Source organism: Manihot esculenta, chromosome 5, assembly GCF_001659605.2.
Source record: "Manihot esculenta cultivar AM560-2 chromosome 5, M.esculenta_v8, whole genome shotgun sequence".
NCBI lineage: Eukaryota > Viridiplantae > Streptophyta > Magnoliopsida > Malpighiales > Euphorbiaceae > Manihot > Manihot esculenta.
Window position 1 is genome coordinate 24,164,267 of NC_035165.2, and position 20,744 is coordinate 24,185,010.

Consider the following 20,744-nt stretch of genomic DNA (forward strand, 5'->3'; position numbering starts at 1 on the left):
ATTAAATGTCAAAGCTCTTGTAAATATGGAGAAGTTATAAGTAGATGAAATGATGTGCGTGATGATGATTGTGGACTTCCTTCGTACGACAATATTTATTTAGATATAAAATATTTATTTAAATTAAATTTATATGAATTAGTGTAAATACATAATAAAATTTATATATTTAAACTGTAAATCCATATGAATTCAATATAACATTAAATTTTTTCTTTTTTAACATGTTAAATTTTTATAAGTGAGATTTATTATAATTTTTAAAATAAATAATATATTTTTATTAATTAAATATATAAATTCAAAGGTAAATTTTTATTAATGCATCTTAGCAGTCTTTGTGAGGTCTAAGATTCGACTTCACACCCTACTTTTAAAAACAAGAAAGGTAAGATTTTATTCTTTGCTATTTATGGGCTCCCTCTTATTTATTTATTTTTTCCAAAGGCCCCTCTTATTTAGAAATAAAGTTCGGGTATCATTTCTGCTATGGGTCCATTAAATTAAAGGCTCAAACTAAAAGACAAGTTATCCACAGTATACAGAGAGTAGAGGTCTTCTTATTATGCATGGTGGAAACAACCTCGTTTGGATTTGATTTATCCTAAATTTAAAATATAAATATATAAATTTTTTAATAAAAAAAATTAAATAATATTCACTTTCATGTATTTTAAGTCAATAATACATTAAATTCATCTAAAAAATTTTCGATATATGATTATTATGTTTAATATAGAATTAAATTAATATATTTCAAAAAAACTTAAATTTAATTAGAGAAAATATGATGCTGTGTATTGAAAATTTTCTTTTAAATATTTAAAATAATTCACATTTATATTCAACAATTTAAATAATAAAATTAAAATTTTCAATTTGCTATAATTATATTTAAGAGAACTAAATTAAATATGAAAAAGTTAATGATAAATTAATATAATCCTTAAAATTTTATATTATTAATAAAATATATAATTTTTTAATTTAAATTTTACATTGAAATTAAATATATTTTATATTTATTTTATTTAATATTAAATAAATATTTATTACAAATAAATTTCAATTATATAAAATATATATATAAATAATATATATTAAAGTATTTTATTGAATATTATATTTAATATTATAAATTATGTGTATATTTTTCTTTCTACTAATGATATTTTAAATAAAATAAAATATTGCACTCTGTAAAGTTTTATTTCTTTGTCATACTTTAAGCTGCTTTTACTAATATCTATGATATTATATAAAAGTGAAAATAAAAAATAAACAATAAAATTAATAAAAAATACATTTTTATAAATTTAAATTTAAAATATTTGATATAAATATAAATTATTATAAATGTTTAAATTTTTTTTCCAAAAACTAAAAAAAAAAATTCATTTTGGAGATATTTCTCAATTATTCCCTCATAAATACAAAATTTTTACCTATTTGTGGAAATCCCAGACATATAAATACAAAAAATATTAAAATTTTATGTGCTAGATTTATCTAGAGTCATTAGGAGACATTTTAATATCTTTCTAAATGATCACCTAATTTTAATAGTGAAGAAATTATAAGATATATTAAGTACGTACAATATTTATCTTGCATGGTGAATAATTTATTTTCCATAATTCATAATCAAATGAATCTGAAATTGAGAGAAAAATAAATATAATTCAAATTAAAAATATTATAATTGAATTAACTGAAAATTTATGGTGTATATTTTATATAACTATAATTAGTAAAATATTAGTGAAAATTCGCCTATACTGCTTTTTTACAAAAAAAAAAGTATTATTTTTAATAAAACAATAATTATAAATAAAATAATAAGTATATAATAATATATTATTAATAAAATTATATTTAATACATTAATTAGTTGAAGGGTAATTAAGCAAATAATTAAAAATAAAAAATCTTAATAATTAATTATAATAGAAAATTAAATGGAATATTTCAATTGAAGTAATCGAATTTTATCAATTTAATAAGATTATTCAAATTAATATAACAAAATAATGCACACATCTTAATAATTCATAAGTATTTAATACCCCTCATTTTGCATAAAGACGTGCAATAATCACTAGGGATTAATGGTAAATATAATTTATTACAATAAAAATATTTTTTTAAAATAAATTTATCGATTATAAATTAAAACAATACGATTCAAATTAATCTAAATAATTTTTAAATTTATTTTTCAATTAATTTAAAATAATTAATTTAAATTATTTAATAATTTCAAATTAATTATTATATACTATTCGAATTTAACAAATTTAAGTGGAATATAACTTAATGTCGAAAAGAAAAATCTTGGAAAATTTTCTAGGGATCTAAGAAAATATATTATTAAAATAAACTATGACAGAAACAAATGGACATCTCCAAATGAAAAATTCCAGGAGGAAAAACCAAAACACCATTCATATGGGGCCAACAACTTCAAGTCATGAATTGGACCTATATATAAAACATCATCGCCAAGACACTTTACAAATGCTATAACTAAACATGTCTAGGTGGTCGGAGCTTCCACCAGAATTGCTACTGACCATAACCCAAAAACAAACAAACTACGTGGATTACATCTCCATTAGAGCCGTATGCAAATCATGGCGATCAGCTATACCTAAGAGACCTCATGATCTTCTTCGTCACCTTCCATGGCTATTGCTTCCTTATCACAAGAACAGCCCAAACCACCGTGGTTTCCACAATCTTTCAGATGGCAAGACCTACTTTCTCGAATTTCCCCAGGCCCACGAGAAACGGTGTTGTGGTTGTTCCCATGGTTGGTTAGTCATGGTCGAAGACACTCCATCGATTTTTCTCTTAAACCCTTTAACAAAAGCCAGAATTGAGCTTCCATCGTTATCCACTTTCCCTAATTTTCCCACTGAAGTCGTCTACCAGAATTGTAGGAACTTGAATGAGAATTTTAACAGAAACGTCAAACTTCGCATCAGAGAAAGTTACATCAGAAAAGCCATAATATCTGAAGATCCTTCAATGGTTACCAATTTCACGGTCATGGCTATATATCATACGGTGAATGATAATGAAAATTTAGCCTTCTGTAGATCAGGAGACCACTCTTGGTCTACCATTAACGAAACATCTCCGGGACCCCATTACAAAGATATAATGTTTCATGCAGGAAAATTCTACGTAGTTGATGACAAGGGAAGGGTTTCAATCTGCAACACAGATGAGCCTTCATCAATGATCCACGTTGCCGAGTCGCCGCCTGTCCCACCAAAGATGGGTTACAAGCAATGGTACTTGGGGAGTTTAGACCAAGATCTATTGTTGCTTGGTCGTTTTAGGAACTATGGAGTTCCTAACTATGAGTATCAGACTCGTAGATTTGTGGTTTACAAGCTAGATGCGAGCAAGTTAACGTGGTTAGAGTTGGATGGTTTGGATGATAAGATCTTCTTTTTGGGCTGGAATTGCTTTCATTCCATTTCAGCTCTAGATTACAAGAACTGCAAAGGGAATTGTATCTACTTCACTGATGATAATTTTGGGGTTTGCAGTGATTTTCCATGGGAGGGTCATGATTTTGGCATCTTCGATTTTGATGATGGTGTTATCAAGCGACTTGGGTTGCCTTCGTATCCGATCAAACTGCCTAGATTTCCAAACATTTACTTCTTTGAAAGAAGCCTACAGCGCGATATGTCGTTTTTCATTTTGCCACCTCCCTTTTGGGTTACAATCAGTCCTTGAATTAAATTGGATGTTGAAAATTTATGGAAAATACCTAATTAGGTCCTGTGTTTATGGATTCAAGATGCAACGATGAGACCATTTAAAAGTGAATGAAAATAAGACTTGGCTTTTAGATTGATTTCGTTTTCATCACTTTCTCTTTTGACCATATGATGGGAGTTTTTTTTATTAGTGGGACTTTTTCAATTTATTATGATGAGCACAATATATATAACAAGGTTGACAAAAAGCTCACCTACTCTCTCAAAACTCTAGATTAGCCCATTTTCAATTAATACTAATGTCCACTTAACAATTTAGGCCAAGAAAAAGCTTGACAAGCTTTCCCTCACCGCTTTAGAACATAATCCTTTACTCCTTTGTTTCCCAAGCTGCTAAGCTATTAAATTTTCTTCCTATAAAATGAATTATTTTAAACGGAATAGAATGATGCATATATTCCATCTTTTCACGTTCATTATAGTGCAAGGCTTTCGTTTGGGCCAAGCCAGGCCCAAAATGAATGTGCGGAAGGCCCACAGATTCTAGGCCCATTAATCGCTGCCCATTATCTCCTCCTCCACAGGCAAGTCATGTAAAAGATTGTCGCGTCTTTCTTTGGTCGCAGGAAATCGCAATGGAAACTCTGAGCTCCTCTGCTGCCTTCGTCTCTTCTTCGTCTTCTCCTCTCTCCTTCTTTTCCCCGAAGAGAAAGGATTCTCCAATCAGAATCCTCCGCTTCCATACTTCTTCCAAAAGTAAGTTGCTTCCCTCTCCTTTTCCCTCTAATTTTTCTCCTTAATTCATCTTTTGTTTAACATAATTATTCCTGTGATTCAGAAAATGAAAATGATTCTGATCTTCGATCTGACTCCAATGATTCTAGCATCGTCCCCTTCTTTAGCAATCCTACCCTATCCAAGGTGAATTTCAAATTTCGTATGGTGTTCTATTTTTACTGATTTTGATAAAATTTCCATCTCAATTTGTTATTGTATGGTTTTCTTTTGGGGATTTTCGGTATCAATGGCTATTAGGATGCAGCTATGGGATTGGTTTTGAGTGCTGCTTCTGTCAGAGGCTGGACTACTGGTTCCGGCATGGAAGGGCCTCCGGTTCCTGCCGGAGCCGATGAAGGATCGAATACAGAGAAGGTTTCGACCTTACCATGGTCTCTCTTCACCAAATCGCCGCGTAGGAGAATGCGCGTCGCCTTTACCTGCAATGTTTGCGGTCAAAGGACCACTCGCGCTATCAATCCACACGCCTATACCGACGGCACTGTTTTCGTTCAGGTGATTCTGTCTCTCTAATAGGTTTCGAATTCCTCATTTCCGTAATTTCCTTCTCTTTTCTTCTTTTCTTTTAAAAAATTAGCTTTTAACTTGGTCTTTTTATCTGTGCTTTGTAGTGCTGTGGATGTAATATTTTTCATAAGCTGGTGGACAATTTGAACCTGTTTCACGAGATGAAGTGCTATGTGAATCCTAGCTTCAATTACAAAGATGCAAAATGGGATGTTGGATTCAAGTTGTTTGAGATGGATGATGAGGATGATAGAAATGATGTGTTCCCAATCTAAGAGGTGAAAGTGATATTAAATGTAAATTCGTTTCTTATACCGGAGCTGATTTGTATTGTGATTGTATATAGGGTCTGTCTTTCATACTTGGATTGTGGATATTTATAATGGAAAAATAGAACAATGCTTGTTTAATATTGAAAATTCTGCTATAGTATTCAAAACCTAATTTCCCAAAATGGATAGAAGTTCTCCTCTTGTTTTCTTAGATCACTTTTCGTTTTTGATATTTCCGAGTTCTCTTGAACTTGAGCACCTTCTGGCTTGTGTTCTAGAAGGTACATGCATTTGATTCAGATAAAAATTAACCTTTTTGTCTTGAGTGAAATGAATTAAAGACGAGAAAACGAAAGTCTTGTTGAAAAGATTATTTATCTTCTTACAATTTTTTAATTGCATAGGTGTTTCTTAAAGGCACTTTTGCTAGCAAAATATATGCTTCTAGTGGATATTGATGCATATTGTTTTAGAACAACTTGTGATAAGAGTGTTGGAGATGGCTTTTTTTTTTAAAACTGATTGGATAGTAAATGTTATCTCGGTGTTTATGTTGATAATTAGCAGTTTTTCCACCTTACCTTTGAATAGAACCTTTGAACTTTGTTCCATATGGTTGATGTGTTGTGTTGGAATGTATAGATAAGATAGCTAAGGGGCCATACTTGCTTGCAAGACATATGAATTAAAGTTGAGTAAAGATGCAATAGTAATTTTGGTAGCATTTACAGTTTCAGATTAAGAATGAAGCTGTTACTCATGGTACAGGCAGTGCCATTGATTTAAGTACCATGTCTTTGGAAAATTATGTTAATAGGGAAGATGTTGGTGATATTCTGCAATGCTAGGTCATGATTTTGGTTTAATGAATGATCTACCAGTATATTCATGTGGCCTTATTTTTGTGACCCATTGTCTTCTGTTGAACAATGTTTAGATTGAAAAGCTTTTCTTGAAGCAGGAATAGGGAGAACTAGAAAATTACGTTGTCTTAATGGGGGACTTTTGGAAATTGGGACTTGATGTGCCTTTTCCTTGGCATAAGCCTTGAAAACAATTGAAATGTCTTGCAACTCCTAGATAAACCTGCATCTATACATAAGCAGTAAATTAGACCCACCAATGTGGTTGCAGTCTTTGAATGACTGATATTTTCTTCTCTGAATCTATATGGAGTATGGACTACGGAGTACATTCCTTCCCACTCCTCCCCCCCACCCCCCGGGCCCGCCTCTCTCCTTCACTTTCACCATCTCCTATGCAGCAGAATTTCCATTTTGAACAGAACATTGTTTTTAAGAAGTCAAACTAGATAACTATAGCTCTAAGTCTGCTACCTTCTTTTGGGTATCTTTTGGATGGTGATGCGTGCCTGGTGATGAAAATAGGATTTTATATATTGTGATTTCGCAGTGATATAAAATTGAAGTGAAGAAAATTTGCTTTGTTGGCTTTGTTTCTTTTTTGACATCAATGAATGCGCAATCTGGGAGAGAAATGGTTATTAATATTCTGTAGTCGTAGGCAATTCTTATTTTTTATTCAGGGAATGAAGTCTTCATAAAAGTTAAATACAAAAGGTAACTTTCATAACATCACATGGTTAAATGTGCTATTGCTTACATATGGTCTCGACCTTGGAGATTTCATTTCGTTGCCTCTGGTAGTATTATGATCTCTTCGTATGACCAGTTTTCCTGAATGCACTGTCTAGTATTTCCCTCATGGGTTATAGAATCGTCTTTTTTGGCAAGGATATTTGCCCTGTCTGCTTGCCGATGACAGCAGAGCCGCATCCGAGGTTGCCATGGTTAAAATATCTATTTCACAAATGTCAGCTGCACCACATGTTTGCTAGTTTTTAGAGCTTAGGATGGAACGAAATTATAGATATGGACATAAATAGCTGCATCTGCGGAGGACAAAACCACGCATATGTTAACATGTGGTAATTTTTCATTATGCTCCCTATACTTGTTTGATTGTACAATGATGATCCAAAATTTCAGCCTCCATTTGTTTTTCACAAGTGATAATTGCATTTGCATATGAGCTGGGTATGCTAATCATATGAAAGGCTGGCGTTGAACATAAAGTCAACTATTAGAAGCTTTTTTTTTCCCCCTTGATTAACTCTTAGCTCACTTAAGAAAGCCATCAATTTTTATGTTTTTTTTTCTCATTGTTATTGCATTTAATATGGAGGTTAATAACAGGAGTTCAGCTGATCTTCAGGTTGAAGTATCTATTCCTTCATTTGTTGGTGGTATCAACATGTGCAGGCACATTTGATGATTAATCAAATGGAAATCAGGCTTAATTTCCCAGGAAAATTAGTAACAGTAAAATTGTGTGAATTTATATATGCATGCAAAAAAAATTTTTGCATGCTCTTTGAAGATTTCTGTTTAGTTCGCATAGAAAGAAAGGCGATGATATTTTTTTCAGTATTTTTTTTTTAATTTTTTTTTGCCAAATCAGTTTTTTTTATAAAATTTAATCAAGGATAATATAGCTATTTCATATTTCATTAACAGTTCTTTTAGATGGAACAATTTCAATTTTGAAAAACTAAATATAGGATGAAACTCTCTTTTTTTTTTTTCAAATAAATGAATATCTATATTAATTTTGACATAAATTAGAGATTAAAAAGTAATTTGTAACTATCTATGATTGTGGGCACCTTAGTTTGCGGTCAATAATCTCTTCTTAACGATTCCTAACGCTCGTAACAAGGGTGCTTTAATTTTTCGGGTCCTAACATCGGAGCAACTTGGCCATAGCTGGTAAGGATGATAACAATCCAAGGCCTAAACAACCAGTAGAAGCAGGACTACATTCAAGCCACGTCACGAATGGACATCCTGTGTAGCCAATAGGAGCAATCCTTAGCAGATAACATGCTCTCTGCCCATTCACTTGCAATCCATTATCTACTCACGTATCCATCCCAAAATCTGAACCACACAAAAGAGAAGATCTCAGCCTCACCCTCTCTCCTTCACTACTTTAAACTCCAACCTCTCTTTCCTTCTCCATTTGATTGCTTCCATCACAGCACAAGCAAAGTCCTGCAAAAAAAACATAGAAACAAGGCTTCAACAATGGCCACCGTCACCTCTGCAGCTGTTGCCATCCCGTCATTCACTGGTCTTAAGGCTGCCAGTACCACCACCACAGCCAAAGTTAATGCAGGTGCCAAGGTTACGGCTTCTTCAGTCCCAAAGCTCGCCATCAAGGCTTCAATGAAGGACGTGGGTGTTGCTGTTGTAGCTACTGCAGCAAGTGCAATGCTCGCTAGCAATGCCATGGCCCTTGAGATCTTGCTTGGAGCTGATGATGGGTCACTGGCTTTTGTTCCCAAAAATTTCTCTGTAGCTTCCGGGGAAGAGATTGTGTTCAAAAACAATGCTGGCTTCCCACACAACGTCGTTTTCGACGAGGACGAAATTCCAAGTGGGGTAGATGCGTCTGCAATCTCCATGCCGGAAGAAGAACTCCTGAATGCCGCTGGAGAGACATATAAAGTTACATTGAAGGAAAAAGGCAGTTACGCTTTCTACTGTGCCCCTCACCGGGGAGCTGGCATGTCCGGAAATGTCACCGTTAACTAAACTCCACCGTAGGGTCCGGTTATATCATCCCGTATTCCTCTTGTTTCCGAGGTAGAAGAGTTCATAAATCTTGCATGGTGTGAACCCAACTTGTAATATCCTTGTAATTTCGCTTTTATAATTTGACATTTGTATTTTGTATTGGCCAACTGAGGATCATTTGTGTGCTTTTTGTTTCTTCTCTTTTGCTCAGATTGCATTCTTTGTCTTGTACCCATGGAAATATAATATGGAATTCAGAGGGAAACATAAACATGAAAAACCCAGGCCAAATTCAAATCTGTCCATAGCCAAGAGCACCAGAATTCATCAATGATGACCTTTTTCTATTTCTTTAGACTATTTTTGAGAAATGGTACAAAGGCATTGTGTTCTGTACACTAGATTGGCAATATACAGTGACAAGGCTCCTATGACCGCTAACTGAGCTTAATACCAGCACAAACTAAGGCCTTCCATTTACAGGCAAAGGGAAATACACTGAATTAGAAATTGAAAGTATGGACTTGCTATGTAGTTAAGGAATCAGGCAGGGTTGAGCGAGCTCCAAGAACCTTTCCACCGACATCTGGGAAACTCTCTTGTCCAGGCAAAGGGCTTACTTTGCCATTGATATCTACCTTCAAAGGGTATTTAAGGAGGTGCCCCTGCAATGGAGAAAATTCCTCCCCTGTGTACCTCCTCCAGTTATCTTCAGCAATCTTGTTCACAGTCTTCACACAATCCAAAGTTTCAGGATCTTCGAACAATTTATCGACCAATCCCATGTGTTCTGCCCAGAGTGACATTCTGTATCCATATACCTGAAGATGCATTACATAGTTCAATCTGGCTTTTTCTCTGGTTAAATTCTTAAAAATCATATCGAAAAAGGCTCAGACTTGACTGGCAAATCCGTTCACTATCTGCAACATTCAGGAAGAGCAAGCATTGTATTTTGGGGGCACATACCTGGCCTCGTGGATGTCTCTTCTTATTGGCCCATGTGTAACTGGGCTGGTACGCACCCATTGCTATCTCAGTATCTCTTGAACCAGCCATAGATCGTTGATTAATATTGGCAGAACCCAATATAACGTATTCATCATCTACAATCATTCCCTTGGAATGTACATAAATCATGAAACGCTGATGTTTTTGAGAAGCTGAAACCTGAAATTAGTTATGGGAAAATTAATACAAACTTGAGGAAAACAATATTTCGAATCTACACAAACAGTCATTTTACAACTGAATTCATATGGAAATCCACAAAGGTCTAACAAGCATGAATACACTGTGGGTCCGGGCCTGTGCTTCTTATCCTTTGCGATATCATACTAAGGAAACTGATTTTGTCCTTTTATTTTTTGAAAAACAAGCCAAGCAAATCAGGGAAACAACTTCCTATGATTTTCCTGTGTTTCAACAGCCTGTTTTTCTGTTTTAAAACACCGAACACAAAAATAAATATATTTTATCTCTATAAATTACTTTAACAGTTGGAAAACAAAAACTAAAATCGAAATTCCTAGCCAGCTTTAAAACATTATTGGTATGGTTCGAGGGAGGAGATAAACTAAATGCAAAGTGGAACAAGTAAATAAAAAGAATTGGCTTTGGTTTGATCAAGACCAAGCTAAACCAACTGAAAACAGGTAAATCTAGAAATAACAATATTAACTAACATCTATTTGGTAATATGATGCGAGTAGCATACTCACCACATCTCCAGAATTTTGTGGCTTATTACTTGATTCCAATAATTCTTTGGGTGGTTCTTCTCTATTACCCAGACAATAAAAGTTCAGGTAGTCTTGAGGATGCAGATTCTCGAGATTCATGGCTTTCAATTCTTTTGCTATGATTTCATACATCACTTGCATTGTCTGTCCCTGTAAAAGCAAGAAAATGTCAGTCTCATGGCTAAATGCATGCTCCAATCAAAACTAGCAATTATTCATGCAATGGAAATGAAACTAGCACCCATAATTCCAAAGAATGCCAATTGGCTGGGGGTATAAAGAAAAAAAGAGGAAAAATGGATGAATTTTGTATAATTTTACCAATATAAAAAGATTGATGCAGTCAATAACAACTAAATCTTGAATCCCAAACTAGTTCAAGTCAACTATAATGATCCTTGATCATCATTCAGCTCTGTCAAACACCAATTCCGCATAAATAATATTTTTCCTAAAGAAACTCAGCAAATAAATCCCTTTTGCTTCTTCCTCCCTATCTTCCATCACCATCAACTTACACTTAATTAACTAAACCATACGTCACCTTTACCTGCCAAAAGAGAATTTCTTGCACAGAGACAGAACTGGGAACACCCTCAGGCCACATTGGTATGACAACATAAACAGCAAACCTCTCCTTTGCTCTGATTTTACTAGCAATCTTCAATGCCAGCTCCATAGGAATTAGATTATCAGCCCCTATTCATACCAAAGAAAATAAACAACAAGAAGAAATAAGCCTTAATCCCAATTTTAGATATTCGTAGAGAAAAGAAATCTGTAAAGGTGAAAAGAGAAAAACAAATGACCCAATTCAAAATTACTAAGGCTAATACCATCAAGTGTGCAACAGTTATTATTACCATGAGAAGGGTGTAGGGCACAGTACACATGTTGCTCTGTTAAAGAAGCAAAATACAACAGGTACCATAGCAGGATGTTTCAAGCTGAATAAATTAGCTATTCCTGTAAGTATATCATGTAAAAGTACGAAAGATTATGTTTAAACCTGCTTCTTTGTAAGATGGCCATGCATATGATGATCCAATGAAATATTGATTCTCAATATATATGGAGTGTTGGGCAGATCTGATTGCCTGAATGTATGCTGTCTGAATGCTCTTATCAATCACCAGATTTTTAGCACAAACAAGGTTCTGCAATAAAAAGAGTGACATGAAACTGATCAATTGAGCTACACATGTACAGGTCATGCCAAATCTATTGACAAGTAATTTGCTGTACTTATATGTTAGTCTATAATTATTTTAACCTGAGCCTCAGATTGATAAACATCCTTAGGAAACCCTTTCAAAGATCCTGAATCTATAGACCGGAAAACCTGTTGATTTAGGAAACAACAATGCATGACATAACATAACATAACATCATAAAGCAAATGTTAGAAATGAATTTGGAAAGTGAACACTAATTAACCTGAACATGCCAGTTTTCAGGATCATCTTTATCGGACACCCATAATTTAGGGTCATCTTTTGGAATTGATGGGCTAGGACTAAGTATCCATGAGATTCGTTCCAACTTTATTAAAGAATCATCATGCCAATGAGCTGCCCTTTTAAAACGCTGTCCAAATTCTGACCACTTTGAGGCTTTTTTCCAACGCTGCTCAAAGTTTGTAAGAATATCATATGCAGCTGGTCCTTCAATTTTGCAATGCAAATCATGCCATGGTTCCCGAGGACCCTTGGTTCCTGCCTATCATTTATTAAAAAAGAAAAGACAATAAGACAGTGTGTGTCATTCTGTAAGACCAATGATATGAGAACAGCATAATAACAATGAAAATGGAATTATATTAATGCATAACACACTCTAATTGAAAGATTTCACTCATGCAGTTCCACATGATAGTCGTACAGTGGCATTCTTCCTACCATTAAACATCATCCTTTACATCAGCCTCAACAGACTGATTGTCCACGGCTCACATTAAGAATAATTCCCATTCACAAAGAAGGGAATGAAAGTAAACTGGAAAATACATTTTATATTTATGCTGGCGCTTCTGACAATATTTATATTTTCTATGAAACAAAGCAAGGTGATACCCCATCTTAAAACTTAGATATATTCAATCTCTGTAGATCTTTTAGATTAAGAATTAGAATTATTAAAGATAGATTAAATATAAGTCCTAGGAAATATGTACTCACAGAAAATGTTGGATTATGATAGTCATCCTGAAACACAGTGTCAAGATCCTTAAACAACCGATGCTCGGGTGTATCATAGCGCCCGTCACAAAGATCAAGACCTCCTATAAAAGCAGATATCTTCCGATTATTTCCAGATGCTTGTGTATCCACTATCACACACTTCTGATGATGTGTAAAGAGGGTCCCAACAACCTGAAAAGATGTCACAATAATCTTTCAGCAAAATTTCAATATAATTAGATAATATCTCCATCTTTTCAATTATAGACTATGAGGGTCCATGTTTGGAATTCGCAAACTCATTTGGTATACCTATCTCCAACAAATTTATAAACACTAAGAAGACATATCATTGGTCATATAGTGTCCTAAAACCATTAATTTATCATTTATTAGCTTGGATGATATTTTTTAGGAGATCTCTCAATAATACTGACAATAAACTGATTTGTATCCAAAGAAATTTTCTGTCAAGCTAAAAATGAATGGCCTAGTAAAGAACTTCAATTTTTCAGCATTTAATGAAGCCAAATATTAAGTAATCTGCTAATTATTGCATAGAGATATTTTGTCCAAATAAAAGAGAGTAAGAAAATGGGGAAAAACCTAGGAGAAATTTCAGTACAACTATTGTATATACAATGGTTTTATAGTGGGTCACATTTAGCTCCCACCATGATTAACGGTCAATATTGTATATACAAGGTTGCATTGAATAATTTTTCTCCAACTTGGTAAATCTCCTAAAGTATATTCAAATGAATTATGTTAGATATAGTGACTCATTATAGCTACAGCTAAGAAGAGAGTAGGGAGAGTCTCTTTTTCATTCCAAAAAAAAAGGTTTCTATTCACTTTCTATATTATATTATTTCGTTTTAATAATTGTATTTAATTTATACACTACGTAAGCACTGCGACATTGATACAAAAAGAAAGCCTTGTCTTTAGTAAATTCATGTTTTCTCTGGGTTCATGTTAGAAGGGGGAAAAATCATATTCGCTTAGCAAGTTCGCAAGGATAACAGCTAGAAGTATAAACTATGTTCATATCATCAAGTGAAAGTATTGTATGAGCTAAAAGTGACAAAAACATATAGAAGAGGAAATGGAACGCGGTATAAGCATGCCTGTTGCTTGAAAATGCTAAGCTTACTGCTGGCATAGCGCGGCGATAACACGCACTTAACAGAAGAATGCTTGAAAAACTTGCGAGTTTCTTCATCATGCGTTTGCATCACTCCAGTCTGCATTCCACATCCCGTTCAGAAGCAAAGATTTAGAATCGCTAATCGCTATCAACATTAAGTACTTATATCTGGTAAATTCAAATTATTCAAACTGGACCGCAGAATTCAAAGTACTTGTGCGATAAAAACCCAAAAAAGATTATGAAAAATTGGCCTTTCCTGAAATAGTCCATTAAGAATCAAATGCAAAACGAGGCATTACCCACCGTATTGATGAAAAACTTGCTATGTGAAGTCTTATCGTCCCAAACCAGCATCAGAACTCTAACACCTTCTTGCGATTTGTACTTCAGCAAATCCCCCAGATTCAAATTCCCACCGTTAGGCAATGGCCTTGTGGGCTCCCTCACTAATTTCACCTTATGAAAAATCGACCAACCTACTATATAAACCATATGATGAGCCTCTAGGATCGCGTGACAAATATCCTCCCAGCATTTTTCATGCTTAAATACGTCACCGTTGTCCAATTTAATGTCCGGCAACATAGAGTCCGGCACGTGCGCGTCTTGATATAGCGTTACGGAGTTACCATGTCTTACCGGGAAATAGCAATTTCGAATGCCGGAATCATTAGGATTCGCAGCGATGCCATATTTGTATAATGGATTCTCCTTGCATTGCGTGAATTTCATTTCAACACGAACTGCACAATCTGACTTCGGCGGTTTCCCATAAGGACCGATTATTGGAAACCAGTCGCTGATTCTTTCACCCGAAATTATCTTCTCAATCGGAACGGTTGCAACTCCAATTAAATCGGCGCCAAAGACGTCGTTGTCTTTGACGTAAAACTCCACGTGGCTGGCCGGGTGAGCCATCGGAATAATGAAATGCTCGTTCCAGAAGGGATGTTGCGTGTTAGAAATGACGCGCGTGCGAGCCACAGTGGCTCCCGCAATGCAAACCGTAACGTAAGGATCGCTGGTAATGATTCTATTCTCGTGTGGTCGCTTCTTCTCTCTAGAGAAACGCTTCCGGCAACTGTCAAAAGCGGTTAAACACCAACGAATACGCGCCGTGAACAAATCCATGTTGGGCAACCGCCGAGCTTCAATGATCTTCAAATCAAGGTCACCATAAAGATACATTCCGGCAGCCAGCGTCTCTTCGGCCATCATACGATGATAAGGATCAAAACAACGAAAGATTATATAGAGATTTAGTAAATCATGAATAGATGAAAGTGCAAGGGAGAAAGTTGGCTATCGACGGAGCAACCGGAGAAACAACAACCTCTTGAAGGCAATGAGCCGGAGTTGGAATAAAAGAGGTTGTCGTTGGTTTCTCCGGCGAAGCCAACTGAGGAAAGAGCAGGAGGGGAGATCCTAAAAGAGAATCAGGGGGATAACAAAACAGCGAGGTCGGGAAGGTGGCGGTATTAATAATGAGCTTAACAGCGAAGCCTTAGACACGTGGATGGATATTAAGGCCGTGTTTGGTTAGTAAAGGTTATTGAGAACTCAATTACAGCGCGTGCGAGGGCGTGGCGCTTGACCGCTTCCCACAACGCTTCTCCTTATCCCATTGCTCGATCGACGTGATGGGTTTTGTCAGTTTAAGGTGATGAAAAAAAATCAGGAGACGTGGGAACTGCCGCCGTTTACAATAAGCATTGCTGATGTCATCAATCATATAATATATAATTGTTATTAATATAGTCATTATTATATCACTATATAATATAAAAGAATAAGTAAAAATAATAAAATAATTTCGTTTATCTATTTAATTTATAGTAAAAATAATTATAAAGGTTAAACATATAAAATTTTAAGATAATTAATGTAATATAAATTTAAGATAATTAATGTAGCTCAGAGTTTTATTACCTCATTTAACGTAATGTAAATTTAATTTATAAGTTACGGTACTTATAACTTACAAGCTAATTTAAACTTATAAATATATAGAATTAAAAGTAATTATATGTTTTTATTAAATTAATATATGAGGTTTGATTACTTCTAAAATAATTAAAATTTGCCTTAAATTATTTTTAAATAATAAGATATATTAGCTCATTTTTTACCATTATATTACTAAAATATATTTCAATTATAATACAAAATAATTTAATTCTTAATTAAATTAATAAATAATTTATATGCAATTATTTTATTGAGTAATATGAATTATAAACTGCTTTTAAAATGAGAAATATTCATAAAAATTTTAAATTGTGTACTTACTTTACTATTATACTTTTAATTTTTTTAAATTTTTATATTAATAATATTTTTATAATTATGTTAATTCATATTCTCATTAAAATCTGATACATAAAATCAATTTAGTATAAGAAATTTTAAATTAGCAAACAAAAATTCTAAATAAAATTATTACGTTATATATATTTTTAAATTTAAATATTATTTTAATTAAATTTTTTTATTAATTTAAAATAAATTTTTTATTAAAAATTAATAAAATTATAGATGTACCATATAATTATAAAAATATTATTAGTACATAATATTTTTATTAAAAAAATTAATAATATTGATAAATCCTTTCCTCTTCCTGGTCCATGATAGATCTGGCTTTCTTCTGGGTCCCTTCTTGCTGGACTCTCTGATGGGTCTCTCCATGTTCTACCTGGTGAAAGGACCTGTAAAATAAGAAAGAATAGTCAGGGGCCTACCGGGAGTGCCCCGGTGGAGGCCCTCCGACGCTCAAGTCAGATTTTATGGCTCAAGGTAGTATATTCAGGAAAGAGTTGCAGAAAGAATAAAAATGGTGTCCAGGAAGGAGAAGGAAGAAGAAGAGAGAAAAAAATCCCCTCTTGCGTGGCCTCTACCGTGATATATATATCTGTCTCTCTGCCACAATGCTAGCTGTCTTCTGCCGCCCAGCTCTGTATGTACGGATGTGTCAGGCGCCTGCTCCATGCGTAACGGCCATTAATTCTCCTCTGATACGCATGCGGAAGGATCCATCAGCGGGGCAGATTAGTCATTTTCCTCTTTCTGGGCTGGGTTGAATGGTAGGGCTGAAGTTGAACCTGGTGAGGGCCTGATTATTGGGCCAAGAGGTTTGGGCCGACTTGATTGAGGAATCTAGGCAGAGTCCGGCCCTGTGACTGAGCGGGCTAGACCTGGCTCTCGAGGGGAATATTGAAGCCTTCGAATCATGGACTGTTTTCATGGGCCTGGCCTTTAGGCCGGGGTGAAGAAATCCAGCAGTCATCAATTGCCCCTTTATCTCCTCAGCAGTTATTCCATGACTGGTGAGGGGATAAATCTTTAATTTCTATTCATGTGTGGTCTGAGAACTGCTCTTGTCAAAAGTTCCATTTCTTTCCCTTTTTATTATTTTTGTCTCTTTACTTTGATGTTTGAATGTATGGCGTTATGGAAATGTGTGTTCGATGACAAATGATATTTCACCTCGGCATGTACCTCATCATTATTTTCTACTCACACTGTCTTCTGGTTTTGTCAACTTTACTTATTTGTTGGATCAGGCCGACTCTACTGGGTCTTTGCTGGTTGAACCGATCCGGGCTAAGAGCTCGGAGTCTGGTTAAGCTTCTAACTTGCGAATTTTTCTTATTCTCATGAGGGCATTTCTGTTTTTGGCTCGCGATCTCGTCATTGTCGCGAGCTCAGGAATATAATACCTTGTTCCTCTTGAGATATCCTTCCGGTAATCGGTGTGGTTTGAGCTGTAAGCTCCACTGGGATAGAGTACTCGTTCTTTTGTTGTTTTCCTGTTACGAGTTCATCCGAGCTGGGAGCTCGGTTCTTTGCTTTTCGCTTAGGCTTTTGTGCCTATAGCCTGTGACGGTGTCTATATCGCGAGCTCCGAAGTTCGGAATTTCACTTTCTTCACTTTGGTGCCCCGAGCTCTTTTGTGAAGTCGGACTTGATTTCTTGCTTTCTTGTCGAGCCTTATTCGGGCTGTGTTTCAGTCTGACTGTTCATTTGTTTGGTTTTAACTTTTCTTTTATAGGCTTATAGCCTTGCCGGTCCAGATGTGAGGCCCCTCCAGGCTTCCGGGAAGGTCGACCTTGGATTGCAGGGGTCGGACTATCTGTTTTTGGATTTGACCGTCTTGCCCTCTTGATTCTTTATCTGAGCGTTGGACTCTCGTGTATGTTTTTTGCCCCCGAGTATTTATGGGCTGTCTGCTCTCGAGCCTTTTGCGGGCTCTTTGTTGCCTGGACCTCTCTCTAGGTCAGCTGAGTTGGTTTAGTGTGAGCGGTCAATTCTCGAGTTCGGTACCTCTTATGATTGCCCCTGATTCTCTGTTTGACTTTGTATTTTGGTATGCAGTTTGCTTAGGAATCGCCTTGCCTTAATTCGGTCTGTCTTATCGGGTTTACCAGTACTGCGCTCGTTTTCTTGAGATGATGCTTTGGTACTTTTGGCTGTTGTGTGAGATTAAAGTCTCTCTACCTGATGACTTGAGGTCTTTTGGGAGGTCGGAGTTTAGCTTTTCATTTATGGTCTCGTGCCCCAATCTTTTATGTGAGATCGGAACTATGTTCTTATGAGTTGTTTTTGCTTGTGGCACCGGACGATCTTGGGGATCCCGGCCGTTTTTGCTCCGGGGGATCTTTGAGATCTTCGCCGGCCTTCTACCTCAATGAGGTCTTCTGCCTCAGTGAGGTCTTCTGCCTCATTGAGGTCTTCTGCCTCATTTAGGTCTTCTGCCTCATTGAGGTCTTCTGCCTCATTGAGGTCTTCTGCCTCATTGAGGTCTTCTGCCTCAGTGAGGTCTTCTGCCTCATTGAGGTCTTCTGCCTCAGTGAGGTATTCTGCCTCAGTGAGGTCTTCTGCCTCATTGAGGTCTTCCGCCTCAGTGAGGTCTTCTGCCTCATTGAGGTCTTCTGCCTCAGTGAGGTCTTCTGAGGTCTTCTTTTGCTAGGACCTCAGTGAGGTCTTCTCTTGGTGGGACCTCAGTGAGGTCTTCTTTTGTCAAGACCTTTTTGAGGTCTTCTTTTGCCAGGACCTCAGTGAGGTCTTCTTTTGCTAGGACCTCAGTGAGGTCTTCTTTTGTTAGGACCTCAGTGAGGTCTTCATTTGTCAAGACCTTATTGAGGTCTCCTTTTGTCAGGACCTTATTGAGGTCTTCCTTTGCCAGGAGATCTTGGGGACCCTGGTCTTCATTCTCCGGGAGGTCTTTTAAGATCCTCACCTGCCATTTTTATTTTGTTTTCTCGGGAGTTCTAGGGGATCCCGGTCTTCAATCTCCGGGAGGTCTTTTAAGATCCTCACTGGCCGTTTTTATTTTGTTTTCCCGGGAGTTCTAGGGGATCCCGGTCTTCATTCTCTGGGAGGTCTTTTAAGATCCTCGCCGGCCGTTTTTATTCCGGGGTGACCTCGGGGCCCTGCCGGCTGATTTTTGCTTTGTTTTCCCGGGAGTTCTAGGGGATCCCGGTCTTCATGCTCCAGGAGGTCTTTTAAGATCCTCACCGGCCATTCCGGGGTGACCTCGGGGCCTCGCCGGCTGATTTTTGCTTTGTTTTCCCGGGAGTTCTAGGGGATCCCGGTCTTCATGCTCCGGGAGGTCTTTTAAGATCCTCACCGGCCGTTCCGGGGTGACCTCGGGGCCCCGCCGGCTGTTTTTTGCTCCTCCTTGAGGTTTTGCACAAGATTCGGGCTCAGTGGCCTTACTGTCGCTTCGTCATCTCAACTGGCTTTGTGCCTAATTGAGGTCTTGTTTTTTTCAAGGGGTCTTTCTGAAAGATTCAAGATTTTTCTGCAAAATAAGAACTTGCACACAGCACGTATAACGAGGATACTCGTTGTTAATTCAATAATATTCATCAATAAATAATATGCCGCACGTGTCACTTAGTTTCATACTTCAGATGAACAAATGCAAGTATTAACTCTTGCAACGTTAACCCATGCAGTTTTAGAGATGCAATAAACAATATTTTGCCTGTGTAAATTTCTTCAAGACTTTTCGATCTATAAAATGCAAGCTATTATCAGGATATCTAAACTCATAGAGTTTTATTTTAATTAAACTTAATCTTATTATTTACATGCGAAACCTGCCCTTTAATAATCCATGAAATCATTTATATTCACTAATATTTAATTAAAATAATTGCCAATAACTAAAGGCATTCTTGAAATTCTAAAGCAGAATAATAAATATACACAGCAAAGTGTGATTTGGGTAACTGGAACATATATATATATATCATGAGTATTTAAAATAAGCAATTAAGGGCTTATAAATTTTTCCAACAGTAATTATGCTAATGACACGTGTCAAGTAATGTGTACCTTATTTCAATCATCAATTGGCATGATTGTCAAAAATGTGGCGAGCAGCATTTCAGATGAGTGCAGGCTCTCGAGGACCAAGTGAGTGCGGGTTCATAATTGGAAGTGCGGTTCTCACCGATCCACTCACATGATGCCTGATCAGTGGATTTCCAGTTATTCAAAAGATCAAGTTCATCATGGAGGGCATTCTTAAGATTTGGGAGGTATTGTGCCTCCGGATTCAACCCCTCAGAAGCACAAATCAATAGCAAAGTGTTACGACCTATGCTCGTTTCCCCTCCGTTTCTCTGACTGTGATAGATGGTAGTCAGGTAATAATATATTGTTGTTTGCTCTTGCTTGCTCTCTCTCCCTATGTAAAAGTTAGGGTGGTGGGCCCGGCTGGTGGCTGTTTTCTTCCATTTCTTTCTT

The 20,744-nt window shown here is 36.0% G+C and overlaps 4 protein-coding genes across 5 annotated transcripts; 3 read left to right on the top strand and 1 right to left on the bottom strand.

The window, feature by feature from the left end:
- Positions 1 to 2,434: 2,434 nt before the first annotated feature.
- On the top strand, positions 2,435 to 4,208 carry LOC110615401 (F-box protein SKIP23). Its single transcript, XM_021757243.2, has one exon. The coding sequence runs from the start codon at positions 2,533 to 2,535 to the stop codon at positions 3,751 to 3,753; it is 1,221 nt and encodes a 406-aa protein (XP_021612935.2). The 5' UTR covers positions 2,435 to 2,532; the 3' UTR covers positions 3,754 to 4,208.
- A 35-nt stretch (positions 4,209 to 4,243) lies between these two features.
- On the top strand, positions 4,244 to 9,080 carry LOC110614673. The gene is made up of 4 exons (XM_021756283.2): positions 4,244 to 4,493; positions 4,576 to 4,658; positions 4,773 to 5,030; positions 5,147 to 9,080. Exons 1-4 carry the CDS (start codon positions 4,259 to 4,261, stop codon positions 5,315 to 5,317), a joined length of 747 nt encoding a protein of 248 aa, XP_021611975.1. The 5' UTR covers positions 4,244 to 4,258; the 3' UTR covers positions 5,318 to 9,080.
- Positions 8,376 to 15,565, bottom strand: LOC110615643 (phospholipase D delta). Of its 2 annotated transcripts, XM_021757633.2 has the most exons (10): positions 14,292 to 15,530; positions 13,966 to 14,082; positions 12,833 to 13,027; positions 12,093 to 12,374; positions 11,929 to 11,997; positions 11,665 to 11,812; positions 11,206 to 11,354; positions 10,635 to 10,805; positions 9,883 to 10,083; positions 8,376 to 9,734 (listed from the first exon to the last, which is right to left on the bottom strand). In XM_021757633.2, exons 1-10 carry the CDS (start codon positions 15,204 to 15,206, stop codon positions 9,441 to 9,443), a joined length of 2,541 nt encoding a protein of 846 aa, XP_021613325.1. In that variant the 5' UTR covers positions 15,207 to 15,530; the 3' UTR covers positions 8,376 to 9,440. The 2 variants fall into 2 exon arrangements, with proteins under 2 accessions (XP_021613325.1, XP_043812633.1); XM_043956698.1 differs by lacking the exon at positions 13,966 to 14,082 and having other exon boundaries at positions 14,292 to 15,565.
- LOC110615644 (plastocyanin) lies at positions 8,422 to 9,080 on the top strand. The gene has a single exon (XM_021757634.2). The coding sequence runs from the start codon at positions 8,422 to 8,424 to the stop codon at positions 8,929 to 8,931; it is 510 nt and encodes a 169-aa protein (XP_021613326.1). The 3' UTR covers positions 8,932 to 9,080.
- Positions 15,566 to 20,744: the final 5,179 nt, after the last annotated feature.